At 45.7% G+C, this 25,205-nt stretch overlaps 1 protein-coding gene across 1 annotated transcript; it reads right to left on the reverse strand.

The window, feature by feature from the left end:
- Positions 1 to 24,626, reverse strand: LOC132419205 (collectrin-like). The gene is made up of 6 exons (XM_060003181.1): positions 24,528 to 24,626; positions 24,153 to 24,211; positions 19,477 to 19,562; positions 8,724 to 8,837; positions 3,866 to 4,060; positions 1 to 32 (listed from the first exon to the last, which is right to left on the reverse strand). Exons 1-6 carry the CDS (start codon positions 24,583 to 24,585, stop codon positions 20 to 22), a joined length of 525 nt encoding a protein of 174 aa, XP_059859164.1. The 5' UTR covers positions 24,586 to 24,626; the 3' UTR covers positions 1 to 19.
- Between the last annotated feature and the right edge of the window lie 579 nt (positions 24,627 to 25,205).

A 25,205-nucleotide genomic window follows, 5' to 3' on the forward strand; every position in this document is an offset into this window, starting at 1 on the left:
GATGGATACAGATCATTGTTTAAGATTCCTTCCTAAGAAAATAACATTATCACAGTCTATTTATATGCAGGAGTCATGAATCAATTCTACTATATACACACAAGTCTGAAATTGTGCTCTCTGTGACTCTTCTGTTATAGCACAACGTGCCAGGTTACATAGAATTAGCACTTTGTAACTGCTTTTTGATGATGATGTTTCTTTACATTGATACAGCACTCCCCAGTGTATGAAGCACTTGTGTGTATTCTCCAATTTTGTCTTCCCATCATCGTAACTATTTAAGAAAATATTATCCTCATTTTCCATATATGACCTTGACTGGATCAAGGTCATTCAGCTAAAAAATGCCAGGGCATGAGACTGGAACCCCGAACTAGGAGTACTGATCCAGTGCTCTTTCAACTAAAACACACATCACATCATCACCATCATCACCATTACTATAAAGCTGACCAGAGAGCTAAAATATCCACTTCCAGGCTGGGGCTAGACACAGATCTAGTACAGACATCACTGTCAAGTATATGCAGTTAATCTTGGTTGTCTTCCCACATACCCAACTCCCTAGCTGTTCCCCAAAAGAAAAAAAAAATCACTTTTCCAACTTTTTTCCTTCAACAAATCTCTCAATTCTTCTAACTGCTGTTCTCAACTAGATGGTAATAGAGAAGCAACCTCCTCGAATTATTTCACGAAGAGGCGGCAGTTGTAATGGCGAGTTGAAACTGGCTGGTACAGGCTTGCTGGAGGTGACTCAAACATTCAGCAACTTCAGACTGGATAGGAAGTCAGCAAATGCTACAAATCAGGGTATCTTTTTCTTTTTTTAGAGAGCTGATTAGTCAGTCCACCACTATTATAGTAAACAGCAGGCCTAATAAGATCACTTGCCTTTTAAAATAGGTGTTCGTTAACTAATAAAATCTCAAGCAATAAGCCACTGAACTGGAAAATTTTCTGCAGTATGGTGGCAATATCTGGATGGAAAAGAGATCTTTTTCCAGCATCCCTTAATCACAGAAATGGGTTAAGCTCATCTTGCATAATAATAATTACCGTTTATTTAGTACATACTATAACCTAGGTACTTTATACACATTTTCTCACCCAATCCTCATGGAAGTCCTGTGAGACATTATCTCCCCATAACAGATGGAGAAACAGACCCACAGAAACTACATGACGCAACCAAGGTCACTCAGCTAAAGGGTATAACTAGTATTTGAGTTCACCTAGTTTGGGCCACCAGTGACTGCATACTTTCCACCCAGCGGTTCTGAACATTCAGTGGAATGCTGTTATTGACACAGCTACCAGAATAGTTAAAGCTTTACTTGAGAAATTTCTTCAGTAGTAAGTATAAAGATGCACATGTCTTAGAGGACACTGGCACTCTTCTCTGCAGAAGCAGAATGGTGATTCAGATGACCCTGTGGTCCCTCCTCGTCTTCTAGGTTTAAGATTTTGTACTACACAAACTATGTTCATTATTATCTAATGTATGAATTGGATTCTTGAACAAATCTTTGTCTTCCTCACCACTAAAGACTTTCAGGGGCAACTCCCATTTTTTTCCACAATTAGAAAACACTTTCATCACAATGATCAGGGCTCTCCCCACTTCGAACTGCACCCTCTCCCCACCTTTGAAGCAATACTTTGCCCAAGAAAAACCCACCAAATTTTTTCCGTATCAAATGGAAAACCCAACAAATCAATTTCTCTTCAGAAGATTGTCATAACTGTCCTGAGTCTATTTGCTAGTTATTGATGCTCTCCAGGTTGACACAGGAGAATTGTCCATCTGTTTCCTGGTTTGAACATGAACTAAATTTGTGAAGGCAAGGTTGTGACAACAGCCTCCCTTCTCCCGGGCAACAGATTATGATGCTACACACTCAGTTATTATACTACTGCAGAATCTGCTCAGAAGGAAGAGATAGCTGATCCCAGACTAACGAATGAGCTGAAAGAACAGCAACTGGCAGGATAATAAAATAACAGTAACAGCTAACAGCAGTAGTGCCAGGCACTACTTCAAGAACTCTATTAACACTTTTGATCTCAGCAAATTAATTCTTTCTAACATACCTCACTGTCACTTGAGCAAAGTTATCTATGCACAGACAGTAAAGAAAAATTTAACCAACTTGACTCTAGCACCACAACCTTATCTTCTTGAGCTTGGTTTCCCTGACTCATTGCCGGTATTTCCTGATATCCACACAGTTCATGGATTACATACAAGAGCAGAGTCTAGGCAATAAATACTTGGAATCCAAGCAGTCTATCTCCAGAGCCCATTCTTCTACCTCCTTCACCATAGTGTACTAGTGAGGAAATTGGGAACGAAGGAGATGGTGTAAATTCACAAAGGTTACAATTGTTGGAAACCATAGAATCATAGCATTTCAGGATTAAAATAAAACTTAAAACTATTAAACATAGTTATTCAAGTACTGCAAGAGAATATTTCTTAATATTCTGAAAAACAAAATAAAACAGATTAATAATTTATACCAAGCCTCTCAGCATTATGTGTCATGCCAAGAGCAAGAAAAGCAAGCAAGTACAACTTGATCTTAATCTTTGAGCTTAATTTGGGCACTACACGTAAATCACATTTATTCCATAGCATTTCACTTACCATTTGTGAAAAAAATTATAAAGCCCCAAATTAAAATGATTACCTTCTGCTAATAACCAGGGTGAACCATATGGAAAGTAGAAAGTCTCAGGAAAAACATTTCGTCAAACACACACTTGGCCAAACACAACCTGCATGTCCCGTGTGGGCACCAACACTTTTGAAAACCAATGTGTGTGCCTGTGATTCCCACTTACCACAATTCCTCTTCCTTGGTATCAGAAGGGAAGGTTTAGGCACATCAGAGTGTCTACAGAAGAGTTGAGGACTCTCTCCACTGCCCCTCTGGATCAGAGGTGCTTGTAAACAAAATTATTTTCTCCTTTCATTGTGCTAAGAAATCTTGTCTCCTCTCTACCTAAATAACTCTCCCACTGGTCTGAAACTCTCTAATACCAATAATTTATAGACATCAAAGTTTGCATGTGCCCCAGAATCCAGCTAAATGAACTCCAGGAGTGGGAATCTAAATGTAAGTACTTAAATTGGAAGCTGTGAAACTAGGTGAATTAGAATAGCCTAGATATTCATTAAAACATATTTTCTTCAATTGTACATCAACAAACTTCAATTAAAAGAATGCATCTCCTTCAGAGAATAAACTTTAGTGGGTCTGTGGTAGGGCAAAGGAACCTATATTTTAAACAAGTGTTCCAGGCAATTTTGATGCAGGAAGTTGATTCAAAGGCCACTGTGAAGAACACGGGTCTATATAAAATCATAGGCACTAGAGGGAGAGCATCCATCAAAGGGAGGGAATATAAAACACTGCAAAAGTGTGTAGAACAAGATGGCAGCTGCAGGCACTGGAAGAGGCAGGCCAAGGTGAGGAGGCATGAAAAGGACTACGGAACTACTAGTCTTTGGAGGTGGATGACTAGCAAAGATTAACTCTGCCTACCCAAAAAGTCTGCTTAGCTCTGTATATCCAGCTTACAAAATCATAACCCAGATATTAAAACCAACTCTAGATATAAAACATTCACATGGTGTAGAATAGAAAGAAAGATAGTAATGGAAGGACTCATAGTTAACCTAGGGACACAGACTCCAAAAAGTCTCCAAAAACATAAGTGATATTTTGAAAAATCACCAATTTTTTCAATTTCAGATATAACACATTTTCTTCAGCTAGGGGAAAATCCTCTCCTTGTTTTTCCAAGTCATGAGTAAACAAGAAAATGTTCTTTAAATCACTCCCTTTAAATATCTTACCTTCTATGTTGCCGGATTCCTGACAAAATCAATAGCATGGTTGCCACTATGATGATGCAAAACATCACACCAAATATAATAATCCAGACGGGCACAGATGGGCCAGTAGGTGGTGCAAGAGTGGAAGGAATTCTTAAAAATTCCAGAGTCTGGTCATTCAAAAAGAAGGCATTGTTGATCCGGTTCCTAATCATTCTAAAATACAATGATGATTAAAAACAAATGAGACAAGACAGAAGAAACATTAGAAACAGAAGGTATAACCCTATCTCCCCATGATTATAACTATCCATGATTATAACTATCTCTATAAACAGAGCATCCCCCTAGCAGGAGACTTCAGGTTGAACAGACAGTGTGATGAGGACCATCATGCTGTGGTTTTCTGTCTATAAGTGGCAGTGCTTGTTGCCAGAAAGATGCTTCTCTATGTACTACTGCCCTCCACTGTTGATAATGTCCTAGAAGTAACTGGAAGTCTTGAGCTTTGAGCTCTGCCCACCATGTTTTATTTCCTGAGAGGCAGCATCTAGATTAAAATGACAGAACTCTATTTAAGGTGCCTTACAAAAATACCAACAGCCTGAAAAGATAAAATAATATGCAAAAAGTGGGTGATAAATATGAGAAGAAAAAACAAAACCAGCAGGAGAAAAGAGAACACGAAGCCAGGAGCAGCTGCAAATCCATCAATTTGATCTTTTTTTTTTTTTTTTTCATTCAATTCAACAAACATTTGCTGGAAACTTACTAAGTACCAGATCCTGTGCTAGGTACTGGAGATACAAAATGAAATAAAAATACCCAAGAAGCTTACAGTCTAGAAGAGTGGCCCATCAGTCCCTCCACAATCACAGTGCAATCACAGTGCAAGGGGTAAATATGGGCACAGTGGGAGCACAGCAGAGGGGTAAGTACACAATAGTAAAATGTCAGAGCTGCTTTCCTAAGAAGGCAACTTTTGAGCTGTGCTTTGAGGGACAAGTAGGAGTTCTTTAGACCAAAGTGTGCAGTGAGCATAGGAATTGGAGACATGGTATGTAGTATGATTTGTTGCATCAGCTGCAAGTAGTTCCATATGACTAAAGTAAATGGTGCTTTAGGAGTCCGAAAGTCTAGAAAAATATGAAGGTAAATGCATTACTTTTCCCAGGGAAAATCTGTATTTTTGGTGGTAGTGGCACTTGGGAGGGGGAGGGGTTGGTGGCAGTTAGGGAGGGGTTGGTAGCAAAAACTTATTTGACTGAAACTATATTTCTAACTGGAATTTGCAAATTAGGTGAGGAGATTTCTTGGACATACTGTGTGGCCTTTACTGAATTCACACTAGGCAAGCTGACTTCAACAACCTCTAGAGCAGCACTGAAACCAGAATATAATGTGAACCTTACGTGTGATGTCACATTTTCTAGGAGCTGCGTTTAAAAAAAAAAGTAAATAGTAACAGGGAAAATTAATTTTAATAACATATATTTTGGGACTTCCCCAGTGATCCAGTGGTTACGACTCTGGGCTTCCAATGTAGAGGACCCAGGTTCGATCCCTGGTCAGGGCACTGGATCCCACATGCCGCAACTAAAGATCCCACATGCTGCAACTAAAGCTCCCCTGTGCCGCAACTAAGACCCAGTACAGCCAAATAAATAAATACTTAAAAAAATATATATATATTTTGCCCACTATATCCAAGAAAATATAATTTCAACATGTAATATCAATTTTAAGTTGGTTCACATTTTATTTTGTGCTAAGTCGTTGAAATTTGGTGTGTACTTTACACTTAGAGCATATCTAATCTTGGACTAACTACATTTCAAGTGCTTGAGAGCCACATGTGGCTGGTGACTACTGATCCTGAACCTGAGAGTAAAAGCTGGAGAATCTCTGCAGACCAGCACCGGGGTATCCTTTAGCAAATGAAATCCTATGGGGAGGCCTGATTATTCATAAATGGGAAGGAGAATCCCAGCCAGGGAATCTGCAGCAGGGGATAATTTCCATGCAATTTTAATCAAACTACGGAATGTCTTCTTTTTTCGTAACCTAATATTGCTAACACAGTAACACAAACCTTCCCACAAAATAACGAACCCCACTACCAAGGTATAACAGAGTAAAGTGAAAAGTTGCTCTGCATTCTCATTCTGTCTACCTGGTTGGTTAGCACTCAGGCTGATAAGAGGTTCTAGTTTAGTACAAACTATATCTCCACCTACCACTGAAATCCCCAAGAGGCGTCAATCACCATGGATATCTTCTAGCCAAGATTGGCCTTGAATAAGGCCAGGCCCTCAAAACAGATCAAAAGCAGACATCTTAGAACTGGTCTGTCATCCCCTCACCTAATTCCATAGGTGTGGATACTCTAGCAGACCGGGAGGGAAAAAAAAAAAATCACTGCATGTGCTGGCGGCATGCCTGCGTTCAAGTTGTCACTCTTTATTTTTCTAGGTGACCTGAGCAAATCAGTTAATCTCCCTGAGCCTCAATTTCCTCATTTATAAAGCAGGGATAATAATAACAGCTCACAAATGATTGGTGCTGATACTAAATGCCACAGATGCATCAGAACATGCCTTGTGAACCAGAAAATATTATGCAAGCATTAGGCGGAACTAGCATTATTTTGCCCAACCACATAGGCTCTTCAGCCTTGAAATTCCTACTACCTGCCTTCTAGGTACCATCTCCTTTCTTTTCACTCTATCCTTCCCTCTTGGTACTGTTTCCTTTATTTTCATACAATCCTGATGAGCCCTATCCATTCCCGGACATAAATTCCCATTCTATTGGCCATTCTCACCCCCTCAATAGCCCTTCCTACTAGGGCCTTTGAAACAGACATTGTGTTGTGAACATATTCATCTAGATTTTCGACCTTCACCGTAAACACTCACTCCTCCTCCTCACATTAACTGAAGCCTGCTTTAACCACAGTGCCTTCATTTTCCTTGTAGCCCTCCCTCATCACAGGGCTTGAATAAAAATCCCTTTTCTCATGAAATACAATATTCCTAATTCTTACTCCCTAAGTAGTGGCTCTTAGCAGTATTCTTACTGGCAAAAGCACAGAAACAATTTAGCTCAAACCTTGTTAGGGCTTCCCTGGTGGCGCAGTGGTTAAGAATCTGCCTGCCAATGCAGGGGACACGGGTTCAAGCCCTGGTCTGGGAAGATCCCACATGTCGCGGAGCAACTAAGTCCGTGTGCCACAGCTACTGAGCCTGCGCTCTACAGCCCGCGAGCCACAACTACTGAAGCCTGTGCGCCTACAGCCCGTGCTCCCCAACAAGAGAAGCCACGGCAATGAGAAGCCCGCGCACCGCAACGAAGAGCAGCCCCTGCTCGCCGCAACTAGAGAAAGCCTGCGCACAGCAACGAAGACCCAATGCAGCCAAAATAAATTTATTTATTTATTAAAAAAACAAAACAAAGAAACCCTTGTTAAATCATTCCCCATGGGTATAGAGCCTCAATGCCTTTGCTTCAGCAAGGGAAACAGATGATTATTCACACAAAAACATTTGGCATTTGATTATACACTCATTATCTTAAACACTGATATTTTACAAAGAGCAGATGAGTTCTTTCACTAGCTATTTCTCTTTGGTAACGAGAAAAAATATGCTTTTCAGTAACTTGTAAATAAATCCTTTGTAAGAAGAGTGAACTTTGTTTCATTCTTTTTCAGGAAATAGTTTAATTTGTGAACTCATTCTTCCAATACACCTTTGCCCAACACCAATCATGTGTGGGATATGACGTTTTGACACACATAAAGTGCATATTAATTGAAATAAAAACAAACTGCTTCCTCTGCTTCTGGGCAGAAAAGAATACATTTCACTTCTGAAAGTTTGTTATAATCCCAAGGAGAGGAGATGGGCAACTGTCAGGAAAAAATGGGTAAAACTTCAAATGGGCAAAAAATATGACTGAGAGTCCTGCAAATCTACCTTTCTGGACAGTTTCCACCTTTTATTGTTTTTGAGTTATTTTGCATATGTGTAAGTTGGAGAAAACTGATACAATGTAAATGATTCTTGTCCACAGAAAATCAAGGTGAATTGTGTCTGGTGGAGCACCGTCAGTGGATAGACTGGTGTATCTTTTAATAAATAAACATGACCATTCTTCAATTCCTGCATTTGCATGCTGCCTTGAAGTCTCCTTTAAACTGGTTTTAACATCTTACTAGTTCCCTCATTAACTAATAAGATAATAAAATCTTTGATAGCATTCATTTTTAATTTGTATGAAAGTCATGCTTTTACCTTTTTTTCAAAAAATTATCTTTTAAAGGTAAAGACTTTCACTTTGCTGTACAGCAGAAACTAACACAACATTGTAAAGCAACTATACTCCCCTAAAAAAAAACCCAAAAAACACATAAGCATTTGGGCTCGAGAAGGCACATGATGAACCATCACACAATAGTGCCGTATAAGGTGTTCTCGCCAAAAGAAGACAGTACTAAACCTTCTTAGCTAATGTATAAACCAGGGCTTCTCAGCCACAGCACAATGGATATTTGGGGTTGAATAGTTCTTTGTTGTGAAGTGCTATCCTGAGCACAGGAGGATGTTAACTGGCGTCCCTAACTTCTGCCTACTCCGTCACCAGCACTGTACAACAACGTCTCCAGACATTGCCTAATGTTTCCTGGAGGCAAAACTGCCCCTGGATGAGAACCACTGATCTATACTAATCTCTATTCCAAGATAACAAAATGAAACCTTTGGCATCTTAATAAATAAATCACTTGGAACCAGAGAGAGAAGTCTTCAAAATCTATGAAAACAGCTGAATTAATCAATAACTTGATTCACCAGTGGAAGGCATATTTAGCGGTGATTACCTTATGGCTGGCTGTACCTCAACAGCAGGAAGGGTGTGATTCCTTGAAGGACTGGTAACCACAAACCAGAATGACACCCACTGGGTTACACTGCAAAGTAGGACGTGGGAAATTCTGCAGATGATGAGAAGAAAAAAAGTACATTATGAGTGAATAATACCAAATTGCATTGGACATTCCACTCTGGTGTTATTACCATCTTAAGAGGTGAAGAAATGTCCTACTAAGAAGAAAATAATATAGGACATTTCCTTTATTTCAAAATCATAGACTTGGGGATCATTCCTAAAACAAGGAATCTACCAAAAAAGAAACAAAGGGAATGGCTCAGTAGAGGGCATTAGGTATCTCATTCTTCATCACCTGTTAGCTGACAGCATCCCTGTCTCTTCAACTCTTGGCCTCTCTCTCTGACACAAAATGCTTTTGTGTTTCCTCATCAGGATCTTCTCAGTGTCCTCTTCATTCAGCCTTCCACCTCTCAGAACCAGACAAATCTGTTGATCGAGGACTTGCTTCCTCTGTTGGCCACTGTTTCCACCCCTCTCCTACTCCAGTAACAGGGGTTGGCCCAACAACAGACCTCCAGACTGAAGTGCTGTAACATTTACCAGCAGGCTTTGGACACTGTTTTTGCGGGTACCTGCTCCCAACTATAAGTTGGAAATGGGCCTCACTCTAGTCTGTATACCTGGATCACCAGTAGAAGTGACAAGAAAGAAATGGCAATAGTGTTCAGTTAGACAGTCTATATATGAATGTATGAAATGTATGAACGTAGAAAAATAAGAGAAAAACCTAAAACAAACCAACGTTGTCGGAGCTAAAACATAAATCCTGAACGGCTTTCACCATATCCTTATAAGCAAAATTGCAAAAACTGACATTAGCAACCATTCTAGAAGAAACACACAGCCTCTGTAAAAATACAAGTAAATTCGCTCTTTTTCCTTAAAGGAGCATTCATTCAAGTGCATTTTGTTCATTTTTACAATAATGAAAGAGAGTGCCCCTCAGTCAATTTTCTGTAATTTTCAGGACCTGGTACAAATTATTATATTTTCTCCCTTTAAATGTCAAGGGCAAAAAGTGGAGGGCTCCCCCGCCACCCAGAGCCAAGCGCCTGGGCCAGCAGCGGGAGCTGAAGGATCCCCTATGCTCAGAACACAGGGGCGCCCCGCGAGGCCCCGGGTCCGCGAGGCCCCGGGTCCGCAAGGCCCCAAGTGTGTCCGCGAGGCCCCGAGTGAGTCCGAGAGACCCCGAGTCCGTGGGCCGCTGGCCTGGCCCGCGCAGGACGTCGTGCCCAGAGGTTCCAACGCCCCGCGAACCATCCCCCACCACGATGCCAACGGTCGCCTCAGCGTCATAAGCTTGACGTCTACAGACTTCGGGGCCGCCCAGAAGCCAAAGCCCGTCGAAGGTCCGACCCCACTGACCCGCGAGCATGGGCAGCTACCTGAGCAGGTACCTGGGCACGGCCAAGGCCACGCAGCCAGCCCACGCCCGGAAGCGCCGGTCCCCACGGTTCCCATGCACCGGGCCCGCCCGCGGCACCTGCCTCCCGATGGGCCGGGCCGGGTGCCAAATCCTGTGCCACCGCCGCCGCCACCGCCGGGATCGCGGGCTCTCGTTCCGCAGCAGGCCGCTCCCCGCCATCCTGCGCAGCTGGAAGTACTACCCGGTCCGCGGGTCCTTGGTGCTCCAGGCCTGGAGGCGCCTTCCCAGAGGGCCGCCCCTCCGCACCTTCTCGAGGCTGGGGTTTTCCGGCCGTGGCAACGGTTTCACGATGAGGTCCCGGTGGAACGCCCGCCTCTCCTGCCACACGCAGAGCCTGGTGGGCGTCCGTACCGCCCCCGTTGAAAGCCTAAGCAGCTTGTCCACGTGTCCGCCCAGCCAGGAGTCCCCGGAACCCTGTGCCAAGGAGACCGCGCTGAGGGCCCTCAGCCGACGCGAGCAAGGACAAAGGCGGCTCGACGGGCCTCTGAGGTCTGAGAGCCCCGAGCCCAGGCTGTCGGCCTTCCGGCCCGTGTTGAGGAATGGAGTGGTCCCTGCCTTTGTGCCCAGGCCGAGGCCTCTGAGAAGAAGCATCTGCTCCCGGTGCAACCGCCTCCGTGAAGAGGACACTGAGCCCCGGCCTGACAGCAGCCCTGCCTGACGCCCACCCTGCTGTGAGGCCCGTCCCACACACCCCCACCGCCACACCCCCACCAGCACCCCCCCACCCCCCACCCTCATCCCCACCCCCACCCCGAACCCCACCCCCACCACCGGCCCAGGGCACAGTCACAGAGCCTCGCTGCAGAGATGGGAGCGGATCACCACTCCCGGGCCTGGGCCTCCTGCAGCCTGACGTCCCCCGTGAGTCCTGAGAGCCAAGGCCACCTCCTCCTGACACTCAAACCCACATTTCTTTTACCCAGCTGACCCCTGCCCTACCCCTGCCTGAGTCACTGGCACGGACCGCCAGGCCAGCTCCCTCCACTCCAGCCAGGAGCTGCCAAGCCCCAGAGCCACCTCTCCTACCTGCAGAGCCCGCCCCGAAGAAGCACCGCTGACGTCCAGGCCTGCACTCCCTCCTGCCCACCCACCCTTGCTGCCTTTGCCCCTGACAAGACTCTTCTCAGGAAGGCGTGCGTCTCCCCTACTGCCCACTTCATACGGTTTAAAGGTGGTTCTTATTTTAAATAATACTAAAATAGCTTCATTATCCTAGAGATTGTCATGGTCTTTCTTTCAAAGATTCAAACATTAGGATTTCATCCACATGATGGTTTCTCCACCCTGGCTCTGTTGGGGCCAGACAAGTCTTTGTGGGGTGCAGACCTCTGCATTGTAGGGTTTTAGCAAAATCCCTGGTCTCTGTCCTCTAGGTGCCAGTAGATAATCCATATTGTAAACATACAACGCGTCTCCAGGCCCTGCCAGATGTTTGGGGGGGAGGGGCGGGGCACGCGGTGCACAATGACACTGGTGGAGAGCCACTGAGGGACAGTGCCCTCTACTGGCAGAAACATCACGCCCGGTCTCCCAAAATGTGCCTTTTTCAAAGACACAGAGAGGAACAAAATGAAGTGGTGTGTGCTTGGCAAAAACATATCCCCCACTTTGCAGAATGCTGTGGGGTGCGCATGACTCATGTTTTGGGCCTTATTAACAATCAGACAATGCGGTTTTTTAAAATGAGCTACTCATTTATCATCTTCAGTCTCGCAAAAATTGAAAAGTTAAAAAATATCAAATGCTGGAAATGATGCAGAGAACTGGAATCCCAGGCAGTGCTGTGGGTGTCGATAGGTCCAGCCCTTCTGAAGCGGCATTTGGAAGTGTTTCCTAGAACACAGTGCGGCCACCAGAAACACTCTTACACACACACACACACACACACACACAGACACAGACAGACACACACACACACACACACAGACAGACACACACACACACACACACACAGACACACACACACACAGACAGACACACACACACACACACACACACACACACACACTGGTGAGGATGTTCTTCGCAGCCCCCTTTGTCAGAGCAGAGCATTGGAAGAACCTAAATGTCCACCAACAGGGGAAGGGATAAAGTAAATATGGTATTGCTATCAAGGGACTACTATTCCACAGATTAAAGGAAAGAAAGAGCCCAGGGTTTCTGCACTGTTCGGTCTGGGCCAGGTAATTCTATGATGTGGAAGCCCTGTGCGTTGCAGGATGTTTAGAAGCAAACCCGGCCTCTGTGGACTCGATATCATCAGGACCTCCTCCAGTAAAAACAATCACACATGTCTCCAGCCACTGCCAAACACTCGCTGAAGGACAAAAATCACCTCCAGTTGGGAACTACGGATCTAGAGTTACACATTTTTTTTAAACGAGTATATCTCAAAAATACACTGTCAAATGAAAACGATGGGAAGTGGCATATTATGGGTAGCACAAGCCGTTTATATAAATCAAAAAATATATATATACAAAGTAATATTGCTAGCATAACACAGGGGGCCGGAAACCAAGTAAATGGTCATTTGGACACTTAGCCTGTATTGTTCTTTCCATCTAAAGCCACTTCAAATACTGTTCAAACATGAATTTCAAGGTTTCCCCTTTAGAGGGTCAGAGAATGAGCTGTAAACATAGCAAAGCCCCTTCTCCCTCCCATGGAGCACGCTTTCTAAGGGGGCAGAGACAGAAGGTAAACATTTAAATAAATGTACACACTGACAGGTGGGGAGATGTGCTCTGAAGAAACCAAGGCAGGAGGAGGGATGCACACAAGCTGCATCAACACACTGTGGCCCAAGCGCTTCCTCTGTCCCCATCACCATGGAACCCGCTATCCCTTACTACGAATTCAAGTCCTTCATTCCGTGTTTCCACTGGGTGGCAACTCAGGCTTTAACACAGCACCTCAGCAAATAACAGGAAAATATGTTATCTACTTAGAAATAAAGATGTCCAAAACATTAAAATTGCTGGCTGAAAATATTAAACTCAACATTTTCAATGGAGACAGTTACTGTTACATACAAAACAACCTGGGCTGAAACTCTATAAATCAAGCTTTTATTCTGAAGTTTACTCCCTGCCATTTGCTAGACATGAGACAAGGCACTGCACTCTGCATGAGTTACCAGAAAGGGCTTGAGACCTTCGTGTGTCAGTGAGGGTACGGTTAACTGCTTAGGGTCTTCCTCAGTAGAAGAGCAGTAAGTATCCCTCCTACATGATGGTTTAGCCAGGAAAAGTAAGTCAAAGGTTTTAAGCACACAAAACAGTAAGCTTCTGCTCTACAAATATCAACTACAGAAACAGAACTACAGAGATGTGTTTACATTTTGTTCCGATCCAGGCAGTTGAACTGGTAATGAGTAAACCCACTTCCCAAAGTAGCGAGCTTGTGGGGAAAGGGCCAGGGGAAAGCACAGCCCTGCTTCTGGAGCCAGCTGCAAGGCAGAGGCTGCAGAGGACGATGGAGACACCCCCGTGGGCTGGGGCTTCCTCCTTGTCTGGATGACCCTTTGGGAAATTAACGGACGTCCTGGCTACCTCAAGAGTAAGACACTGAGGTCCAACAAGAGATAAAATGCAGGCGGCCGGGAGCTCCTTCTACTGTGGCCATTCCCGCCACCTTCACCGTGGGAGTATCCGCCCAGGGGACTCAGGTGCAACACGAGGGAGAAATGGTGGGTGGGACACCGTCTGCTTGTGTCCACTGCAGCCCAGTAGACGGGGACCTGGTTTAAGAGCCAGGACGTCAAGCATTCACTCACAGATGTTTACCGAGAGCTAACAAGGATTAGCCGCTATGGTTAGGGAGGGTTAGGAAAAGCGTTCTACTGCAGGGGCATTTAGATTGCACGACCCTGCCCATAAGTGCCGGGTCTAGGAGTTTAGTGCTATTAAGACGCTTGAAGATCAAGGTCACAGTGTGAGCTCACCAGAAGATTAAAACCAAAGTGGGAGCCAAAACTCCCGAGATGCCCGGATCTGCCCACGAGGCTCCATGCTCCGTCGGAGAACAGACCCAGGACAGAGGGGAGGGCACAGGGCTTCTGGATTCCACGTGGTTTGTCCACAGTCTTTGTCAGGAGGGGCTCTAATTTCTACCCACAGTAGAGCTTCATAGTCTCCAAGCTTTGAGCACCGTTTTCAATTTTATCAGCTGAGCGTTCCCTGGGAGCCTATCAAACACTCTGTCCATCTGCAACACAAGACTTCTCTGGGCCCTGGGCCACGAGGCCAAGGCCCAAGTCCACCCTGCCCTGTGCGGCCCTGTATTCCTGAAGTGTGGCCCGTGTGGGCGCTCAGTGACTGTGATGTGAATAGGTGGATGAATGAACTAACAGAACGGAGTAATGAGCTCCACTGTTTTTACTCACTGTTTCTACATTACTCCAAGAGAGAGTAACTGAGAAAGTAAATTGGGCCAGCACGGCAATAACAGAAAAGGGAGGAAGGAAAGGAGGGAGATTACTTCCCTAAAACTTTGTTTCCCCAATCACAAATATTCAGACAACATAACACAGACAACTCTCTAGCGTAAGAAGACTCCTGAATATAGTGCAGATAGAGGTAGCCAAGAGGAAGTGTACATGTAAGGAAAGTGGGTGCTAAAGGGAGTACCACGAAGAGTGATTTTACGGGTTTCGGTAGATAATTTACTTGGCGACCAAAAGACGCAGATTCCTTCCAGTGATAGATTATGTCCAACCAGCGTGACTTCTTCCACGCCCTTTCTTCTAAATGTGACCACACTGAATGTCCTCTAAGATTTGCACAAAATGAAACATTAATCAGCCGACAGCACTTACTGAACTAAACGTGTCTTTTAAAGTATGTTTTGATGTAATGAATAAACTGAAATGCCTAAATCTTACAAAGTTCTCAGCACAAGAAAAAAGATTACATCACGATGCACGGTGACGGATGTTAACTAGACTTACTGAGGTGATCATTTCACAATACACACAAATATCAAATCATTGTGCCGTATACCCGCAGCTAATACAACGGGATCTGTCCATTATACCTCAATAAAAATAATAAATAAATAAATGACTGAAATGGCATCAGCACAGCTAAACAGCAAACCTACACTTTCAAGATCTGTAAATATAGATAGGTCTGATGGAACTCTTTGTATTCACTGGGATAATAATTTTGTCCGACTGCTTCGCAAAGCTGTAGTATTTACACATATACAGTCGCTCCTGTCAGCAAATCACTAAAAGGGTAGAAAGGGCCACTCCCATCCCTCAAGTGTGGGGAGCCCTGGTCTGAAGGTAACTGTCTCAGAACTGGCTCCACTGCCACTCCTCATCAGTGGCGCCAGACAGGGCCAACTAGGGTGGGAAGAATCGGGCTCTTGTTTCTGGAAATCAAAGGACTAAACAGGAGCTGGGCTGCTGTTTAACAGGCACGAGACCGTTAATCCCCTTACCGTGGATATAAGAGCATGTCGTTCGTTCTTAGATCACAAGCCTTATCCTTGAATAATTAGGCAGAGGAAGAAATCCATTCCGTGCCCTACATCATGTTACTCAGAAAGGGAACGCTAGGCCTGAGTTAGACTTCTGCCTCTCCTGCTAAAAATGATATATTATTCTAAACAACCAATATTGGAGTAAACCAGGCAGCTAGATTTCTCAGTTTTCCTGGAAAATAGACTAAAGTTTAAACTCAATCATATTTTCCTGAGATAATACTTTCAACATTTAAAAATTCCTATGAAACTATTTTAGAAAACCTGGCCGAAACCTTATTATAAAAACTTGAAAACACCTGTTTACCATCTTCAATCAAAGTCCCAAGAAACCTTCAAGTAATCTGATCCAATGAAACCAGAACTTTCTACTTTCAGACAACATAAACTTGTCCTTCCCTCTTCCGTTCTACTTTTAAGAAAATCCAGGGAAGAGCAAGAAAACCACTGGATATCAAGATTTGTAAGTAATGCTTTCAAAGGAACTGTCTTGTTTCTGTCACATTTCGTCCGTCTTCCATGACTCCCAGGGCCGGCTTCTTGGGTGTGGGCCTGTGCTGTGTGCGACCTGGATTTACCCATCATTTACATCTCAGGGCCTACCTAGCAGCCTACACAGCAGGCTTCTAACAGAGGTTACTTAATTCTCTGGCCCCCATCCAGCAGTGTAGGGCACAGGCGGCCTCAGGGGAGCGCCGTGAAGAAGAGGTTTCTGCTTCTCACGCCACTGCCTTGGGCGCTCTGTCAGCTCTTTCTCTCCCTCACTCCCTGACAGCATCTCGAGGAGGCACGATGGAGCTTGCCTGTCACTTCTGGCCCTTAAAGAGCTCAGGCCGGTCCGGTCTGATCAAAACCTAGACGAACTGTCTTCCCGCCCCTAACACAGGGCTTCCCTCGCCCCGGCCGGCCGTGCGCTCTGTTCTTTTACTCTCCTGGCTCCACCCCTCCTGCGCTTCGCCCCTTACCTCCCCGCAGTCCCGCTCACCGGGGGATGGAAAAGGGAGGTGGGAGAGCGCGGGGATCCGACAGGAGAGAAAAAGGCAAGCTTCTTTTTCCCTAGCCAGGCTCCTTGTGCTGCCCTCTGGCCGCTGGTGGACCCTGCCGGGGCGGGTCCTAGCGTTCTCCACCCAGAGTGCACCCGGGGGGCCTCAGGAGACCGTCTGGGGACCTGTGCACTGCCCCTTCCCCTGACAAGGACGACGCACTCTGGCCAGGGCCGAAGGCTTCCATCTCGCCCCTCCCTGCCCGCTCTGCCGCCTTCCCTTTGCCCTGCACTTGGATCTCGGGCCCCACAGGCAGCGACTCGTGCAGCTCCCTCCGGAGGCCTCTGCTTGGCCCCGGGCCGGGCGGGCAGCCGTCCCAGTGCAGGCAGCCGTCCCAGTGCAGGCTGTTGGCAAAGCCGCCCTCTCTCACCCAGCCATGGAGGCTCAAGCCAGCCTTTGCCTTCAGACTTCTCCAGCTAAGAGGCAGGCGCCGGTTTCTGTTCCACCCACGGGACAGTGGCAGTGGCTGGGGACACCATCACGGTGGCTCGCGCTCCAGGTGCTGCTACTCTGGTGGCAGTTGGAAGTGGCCCTGGGAACGTCTGCGAGCTGGGGAGGGATGTGCCCCTCTCTCCTCTCGCAGACGACTCCTCTCTCTGCTAGCAGCTCTGCCTGACCTGAGGTGGGCAGGGGAACATGCAAGGGGGCCACTAGTGTGGCCTGGGCACTAGTGGGCGCCCATCACATGGACCCAGCTGTCAGCTCCCAGCGGGCTGCGTGGTGCACCCGCACCGGGACCCATCCCCGCCCCTGTCCTGCGGGGAAGGCCATGGACACGCCGCACCCGCTCTGCAGGGCCTCGCCCTCTGCCTCTCAGAACCTCGACCTTCTCTTCCACTGCCCGCTTGGGGTCATGGTGACTGGACCCGTTCAGCTCTCCTGCAAGTCCTTCATGGATGTGGCCAGGACCTCGCTTTAGGAAGAACACCCTCTGGCAGAGTCAATCCAGCTTATACTGGGTCAAGGGTAGGCTGGCGGTACGTTCCCAAATATGCAGAGGAGACACTGAGCCCTGTGTCACTGGAGGTGATCGCGCTTGATATGAGATACCGTAGTTAGGACTGAGTGAAAGGTGGGACGAAGAGTCTTCATTACTCTGTTCATTATTTGACTATCTTTAGTGAGTTACTCTTTACATCTTCCACCCAGTGCATCTCAGTAGCTCTAAGTTTTCTGCACTATCCATAGAAATAAGCAGTGACAGGATAGGAAAAAAACGATTTAAAAAAACGGCCAATGTTCAAGATTTGAATCCCTAAAGCCATCCTAACAGGCATACTTCCCATCCTCTAGAATCCACTCTGCCTCACACTGGCACCAAAAGACCTCGGAAAAGCACATTTAAAATCGGATCCATTTGCCAAGCTAGTGGTGCCTTTCTATTACCCACCACACTCGGGAGAGGCAGCCTGTCTGGGAAGTGGTTTTCAATTCATCTTGCATTGTGTGGTGCCCTTTCCCATAGAGGAAACCTGCTCATGTAAAGAAGCAGCCACCGTTAGGCGGCAGCACTTGTACTGCATCTTAAACACATCCCGATTCATGAGGCAGCCCTCATCGCTCAGCTGCCTGAGAGCAGTACTGCTGGGACTCAAGCTGCCTGAGCATTTACAGGAAAACAATTTGTTGACCCCAATCTAGGTGTGCGCTTTTCAATTTTTCAACTGACATTGGACAGCACGGACAGCCGTGTGGGTGTGTAAGCTTACCCAGGCAGGGCCTGATTCTGTACTTAGTGTGGGGGGCAGTGCAGAAAAATGCGTGCTGAGGGCAGGCCGGCTCCTCAAGAGAAGCGAACCCATGCCCAGTTTATCCTTCCAGCCCACCAATCAAATCAGTCATTTCACCTCTCAAGGGAAGAGTGAAGTAAGGGAGTAGAGAGAAACCAGGAGTGTTACCCTAATCACAAATGGAGGTGGAAGGAAACACCACAAATAGGGAAGAATCCTTCGGAAGAACAGATTCAAATGTAAAACTATTAAAAGTTGTACTAAGGCTTTGAAGAAAATAAACAAGGTGCTACGACAGATACCAACGGTGCGATGAACCTATACATATGTAAGTTATTTTCAAAATGAGTGCTATGCACTTATCCCCTTGCCCCCACCAAGTTCATATGTTCAAGTCCTAACCCCTAATGTGAATGTATTAATATTTGCAGATAGGGCCTATAAGGAGATAATTACAGTTAAATGAGGTCATATGGTGGAGCCCTGATAGAGAGGATTAGCGCCCTCATCCAAAAAGGCACCAGAATGCTCACTCTCCCCGCTGCCACTTCCCCCTCAACAAAGAAGAGGTCATGTGAGCCTACAAAGATTTGGTGTTGCCTACAAGCTGAAAGAAGAGGCCTCAGAATGAAACCTACCTTGTCAGCATCTTAATCTTCAACTTATACGACTTCAACTTATAATATTATACATATATATATATAGAGAGAGAGAGAGAGAGAAAGAGAGAGAGAAATGTACAAAGGTTATGACATGTAACTACAAAGTTTTATATTTCTCTTCATAGTGCCTATTGGATGAAGAGCATTGTTAGAACATGATATGAACTATAAGCTGAGTTAGATTATAAAGGTTCTTTTTAATGTTGAATTAAAATGTGGGTCCCTTAAAAATTAGATGTATACCTTATTTTCAAGATTGAGTTTTGAATTAATGTCCTGTCTCAAATAATACTTGCAAACAATCAATTTAGACTTTTCATTGCTTACTTACTCAGTTGCTTCTCTGTTGGGAACTCTTCTCACGGAGAAAGCCACCATCGCTTTGAAGAGATAGTCTTCATTTGTATCCCAGGCGTACTGAAAGAGAAGTAAAACCGAAGGTCAAGTGAAGAGGCATGGGGTAAAAATTGGTCCACTGGGTTCTAACTGTGGCCACACTGGTGTTGGTGTGTGTGTGTCTGTCTGTCTGTCTGCGTCTCTCTCTCACCTTCCTCATACAATAAAGACTGGTGACCATGATAAATCATGTCACCATAATGTTCAGGATAGAGTTTCCCGGCTATTCTATCACTGTAAGTGTGGTGTGTTTCCCATTGCATTATCTTCTTCCAAATCTGCAGTGTTAGTAGCCAGTCAACAAATAGGTAATTTGCACATCTCATCCTGGACATAAACAGTTGATTCCCTTCTTCCCTTTCACCTTTCCCTCATAAACTGACTCCCCTTCTCAGCTTCCTTCCCTTTATTAACTCCGGTACAATTTTACTTTTTATATTCTTAGCTGAAAACTTGAGTGTATGTGTGTATTATGGGCTGAATTGTACCCCCCTACAAAGAAATTCATATGTTAAAATCCTAACCCCCCAGTACCTCAGAATGGAACCAATATATATGGAGATAGTGTCTTTACAGAGGTGATCAGGTTACAATCAGATCACTAGGGTGGGCCCTAATCCAATATGACGGGTGTCCTTGAAAGAACAGGAAATTTGTCACAGACACATACAGAGGGAAGACGTGTAGACACAGGGAGAACACAGCCATCTAGAAGCCAAGGGGAGAGGCCTGGACCACATCCCTCCCTCACAGAACTCAGAAGGAACCGACCCCGCTGACACCTTGATCTTGGACTTCCAGCCTCCAGAACGAGAGAAAACAAACTTCTGTCGTTTAAGCCACTCAACCTGTGGTACTGTGTTTCAGCAGCCCTTGCAAACTGAAGTGGCTGACCCCACATTTTAGGTGGTAATCAAGTGTAACTGGAGAAAATCACAAAACAGGTTCTGTGGCTTAACTCTAAACTCACGATGACCTACTCCCAGATTGCCCGGGATCCCCTTAGGATTCTCCGTCAGTTTTCTCTCTCTCGTGGTTCACAATGACTATTTCAAAGCTCCTTCAGGCCTCCCCAAATCTCAGTGCTTCCCTCAAACCTCACTCTCACTAGACGCTCTTGTTTTATAAGTTACTGATACATCTCGAGTCATCCACTTACACTCCCCCGCCCTCCTGACACCAAGTACAAAACTTCCCCCATAGGCACATGTCTTATCCACATCCTCCCCCGAAGGGCCAGATGTGGTGTTTCTCCTCCTGTCAACGGCTGTTCTGTCCACCTCTATTAGGAACGCTTCCATTCGGCCCTTCCCAGGATCTAAACAATACAGTTTTCCCCTCGCTTCTGTGCATTCAGTGCTGACTGGAGGCTGTCCATTGACTCTGAACCATGCGCAACTCTTTCCGATTAAAACAACAGCAAAACGAAATCACTTTATTCAGTCCTCCTTCTTCTACCCATTGCTGTCTCTCTCCTGCCCTTCAGAGCCAAAATTCCCAAAGGAGTTGTCCATCCTTCTGTCTTTACATGGTCACTGCCCACTTACTCTTTTCTTTTAATATAAATTTATTTATTTTATTTATTTGTGGCTGTGTTTGATCTTCGTTGTTGTGCGTGGGCTTTTCTCTAGTTGCGGCGAGCAGGGGCTACTCTTCGTTGTGGTGAGAGGGCCTCTCATTGCGGTGGCTTCTCTTGTTGCGGAGCACGGGCTCTAGGCACGCGGGCTCAGTAGTTGTGGCACATGGGCTTCAGTAGTTGTGGCTCGCGGGCTCTAGAGCGCAGGCTCAGTAGTTGTGGCACACGGGCTTAGCTGCTCCACAGCATGTGGGATCTTCCCAGACCAGGGCTCAAACCAGTGTGCCCTGCATCGGCAGGCAGATTCTTAACCACTGCGCCACCAGGGAAGCCCCACTGCCCACTTATTCTTAATCTCCTCCACCATCTGCCTTCCAATCCCTCCACTCCACAAAGCGGCTCTCTCACGTTACCAATGACCCAATGAGCGGTTTCCAGTCACGCCTCGCTTGGCCTCTCAACAGCACATTTGATGCTCTTGAACAGTCCCTTCATCCGAAAGCACTCTCTTCCCTTTCGTGATACAGCATCGTCCTGGTTGTCCTCCTGCCCCTCTGCCTCCTTTGCAGGTTCACCCTCCTCTACAAGGGCCTTAAGCTTTCGAGAATCGCTAAGCTCAAGGCTAGCCCCTCTCCTCTTGCCACCCTCCGCTTTCTCCCTCAGCACTGTCATTACCACCTCAGTGCAGGTGACGCAGGAACGTGTATCTCAAGCCAGCTCTGTCCTTGCCTGTTTGTCAATAATACCTCAAACTCAGTAAGTCCAAAATTAAAGCCATGGTTTTCTTGTTGGTTCTTGGTTCCCTGACTCATAAATGGGCCATCATGCATCCAGTTGCATAATTAGAAACAAAAGCTTATCCTTGACCCGTTGTCCTCTCTTCCTTCTCAGCCCATCCCCGTGGCTCTGAAATCCCTTCCCTGCCCCCTCTCTCCACCAACACACCATACTCCAAATAGCTATCATCTCCCACCTGCACTACTCCACCTGCTGCCCAACTGGGTCCTCCTCTCGACTCCAGGCGCCTGGACTCTCTGTCTTCCACACTGTGGCCAAAGTGTCTTGTAAACACAAATTCTGTCATGACACTCCTTCCACGAAACTCCTCGTCACTTTACAGATAATATCAACGACTTCCCTGATGGTGCAGTGGTTAGCAGCCCGCCTGGCAATGCAGGGGACATGGGTTCGGGCCCTGGTCCGGGAAGACCCCACCTGCCATGGAACAGCTAAGCCCGGGCGCCACAACTACTGAGGCTGCGCTCTAGAGCCCGTGAGCCGCAACTACTGAGCCCGCGTGCCACAACTACTGAGCCTGCGTTCTAGAGCCCGCGTGCCACAACTACGGAAGCCGGCATGCCTAGAGCCCGTGTTCTGCAACGAGAAGCCACCGCAATGAGAAGCCCGTGCGCAGCAATGAAGAGTAGCCCCCGCTCGCTGCAACTAGAGAAAAGCCCGTGCACAGCAACAAAGACCCAACGCAGCCAAAAATAAATAAATAAATGGATCCATTAATTTAAATAAATAAATATATATATATATATATATATATATATATATATATATATAAAAAACATCAAAACTTCTCAACACAGCCCACACATTCTTTGGCCTGACCCTTCCTTCCGCCCGAAGCTCATCATGCGCCATGGTCCTCCCCACTGCTCCACTTCCAGGCACCTTGCCCTCCTTCCACCCTTCACTCTCCCCAAGTTCCTTCCTATAATAAGCCTTTGCATGTGCTGGTCCTTCCACCCTCTTTCCTTTCATCCCCTGGTTCACTTTTACTCCTGCTTTAGACCTCACACAAATGCCAGTCCCTGCGGCCCCTCGTGAGGCCAAAGCCCGTACGTACTTCTCCTCCCTGTAATGCTTGTCAAGATTACACACTTGCATTTGGTTCATTAATATGCAACAAATTCCACTACTATAAGCTCCCCAAGGGCAAGGAGAAGCCTGGTTTTAGCTGCACTGCATCCCCAGCACCCGGCACGGGGCCTGCCCTCAGAGGATCCTGGGATAAGCAACCCTACGCACTGGCAGAGATGGTGGATTCTGCAGTCAGACTGCCTGGTTCAAACCTGACCCCTGCCCCTTGCTGACTTGACATCTTGAGTAGGCCACGTAATGTCTCTGCGTCTCAGTTTTCTCATCCACCTCATGAGAATGGGAATACCCATGCCACCTTCCTCAAAGGGTTGTTGTGAGGGCTAAATGAGCTGATGTGAGCAAAGTGATTAAGAGGGTCCCAGCTAGAAAGTAAACTAAGTTCTCAAGGAATGGTGGCAGTTACAATGATTATTACTCACGGAGCGAGCAAACAAAACGGTGGATTGCCCTGCCAACTGAATACTTCCAAGTATCTTTAGCACTCTTTTATCATCTCTAGCCTGAGGCGTCTTACTATCACCTTCTATTCGGGAAAATGGTCACAGACCATGCCCGAAAACCGAAACTAGAATGACACAACTCCATCTTATTATTTCAACAGTCTTTACTGTTCCTATAGCTACCGGAGCCCCATGAGTTTCTTTTTAACTTTAATTTCATAAGCATATATTTCATGCTATTACTTTGACATCTGAGAAGAATTGAAGAAACCTCACCTGAGAATTGCAACGTTTTGTGCTATGAAAGATCTCATGCTGGTGAAACGTGCCCTCCTTTCAATGATGAGAAAAGTCACTGACAAAGTTCAAATGACCACAACGGTGAGGAGCAGAGCCCAGCCCACACCTGAGAGCCTGACTCAGGCCCCTCTGCTCCACTCTGCTAGGCTGAAACGTGCAGGCTTGCAAAATTGTTTGGGGTAGCACAAAACTTCACATATTTTCCAGCACACACTGCAGATTAAATACTTCAGGCAAAATCACTTTACTAACAATTTCTATTTCATTACAATCTTTTTTGCTTTAAGAAAATATCAGATTTCACGTCTTTAGAAGCAATCTATACAAGTTTAAGATAACTATGAAGAGAAAGCAGTGTTATCAGCAAACAAAATTTTAAAGGAACATACAAGTTTCTTCACTTACTGCTTTATCTCCCAGAGCTGTTCTGAGACTAAGTCTCACTTTAAAAGCATTTTTTGCATCTGTCAGGGAGAGAAAAGAGAGAGAGAACTATATGATGATAAAATCTGCCAAAATAGAACCTGATAGATCCTAATATTTAATGCAACTCGAATCAACAGAATTGCAAGTAAACTGCCCCAGATACACCTGGAAGTTTAACTGCAATCATCTTAAATGGCTGAAATTTTAATTTCAAACTCATAAAACATTCACAGGCTCAACTTTCAAGCCATGACACGACGGCAGGTTTAGAAAAATAAAGAAGTCTTTCAGGCAGAGACTTGTCAATCATTTAGAAAACTGTTCATCTATTTTGAAGTTTCAAGGCTTACGTACCTGGCTGACAGAGTTCGGCATGAATAGCACTCACTAGAAAAAAGAGCAGCCACAACATTCTTTCAAAGCGGAAAACACAAGACAAACAGAGGGAAAAAAAAATCCACCCTTCTCTTAAAGCTGCCTTAGCCACTCTGTGACCCGGATTAGAATATCAGACAAACAAGCAAGCCACCAACTAAAAGGTTTAATGATTAACCCCATCATCTGGGTTAACGCTTTGAGAGAAGCAGCCCATCTCCTGTCAGTTATTTACGAAAATCTGTTTGGAAAACAGATTAGCTGTCCTTTCCAAATTCTACCTCCAAAGAATATTTTCTCTGCTGAGCCAAAAGTCGGAATCCTCCCCCCACCTTTCTTCTGTTGTTGTCTGGTTAAATGCACGGTGGAAAGCATTAGTCCTTTCTGGAGGTCTACCTTGGCATGAACTTCCCACCTTTTCAGGGCTGAAATATCTCTGGGGTATCGATAGACTCTCTTAATTTAGGAAACAAACATCACTCCTTTCTATCTCTGGTGAACAAAGGACACCCTTCCAAGACTGGCCTCATTAGACTCTCACCACCACAGGTAAACATTCAGGAGAGTTTCCAACTCAAAGAGAATGGTTTTGCTCAGCGCTAAGCTCTGGCAGTTGTGTAAAATCAAAAGTTAATGGTGTGGTGCGATCCAATGGAA

The sequence above is a fragment of the Delphinus delphis genome, chromosome Y (assembly GCF_949987515.2).
Source record: "Delphinus delphis chromosome Y, mDelDel1.2, whole genome shotgun sequence".
NCBI lineage: Eukaryota > Metazoa > Chordata > Mammalia > Artiodactyla > Delphinidae > Delphinus > Delphinus delphis.

Bases quoted from the DNA above. Each gene is read 5' to 3' on its own strand.
- LOC132419205 (XM_060003181.1), bottom strand. From the start codon at position 24,585: ATGTTGTGGCTGCTCTTTTTTCTAGTGAGTGCTATTCATGCCGAACTC. The intron at 19,563-24,152 runs GTAAGTGAAGAA...CTTCTCTTTCAG, and splicing joins CAGCTCTGGGAGATAAAGCA to TACGCCTGGGATACAAATGA. The intron at 4,061-8,723 runs GTAATCACCGCT...ATTGTATTTTAG, and splicing joins GAGGTACAGCCAGCCATAAG to AATGATTAGGAACCGGATCA.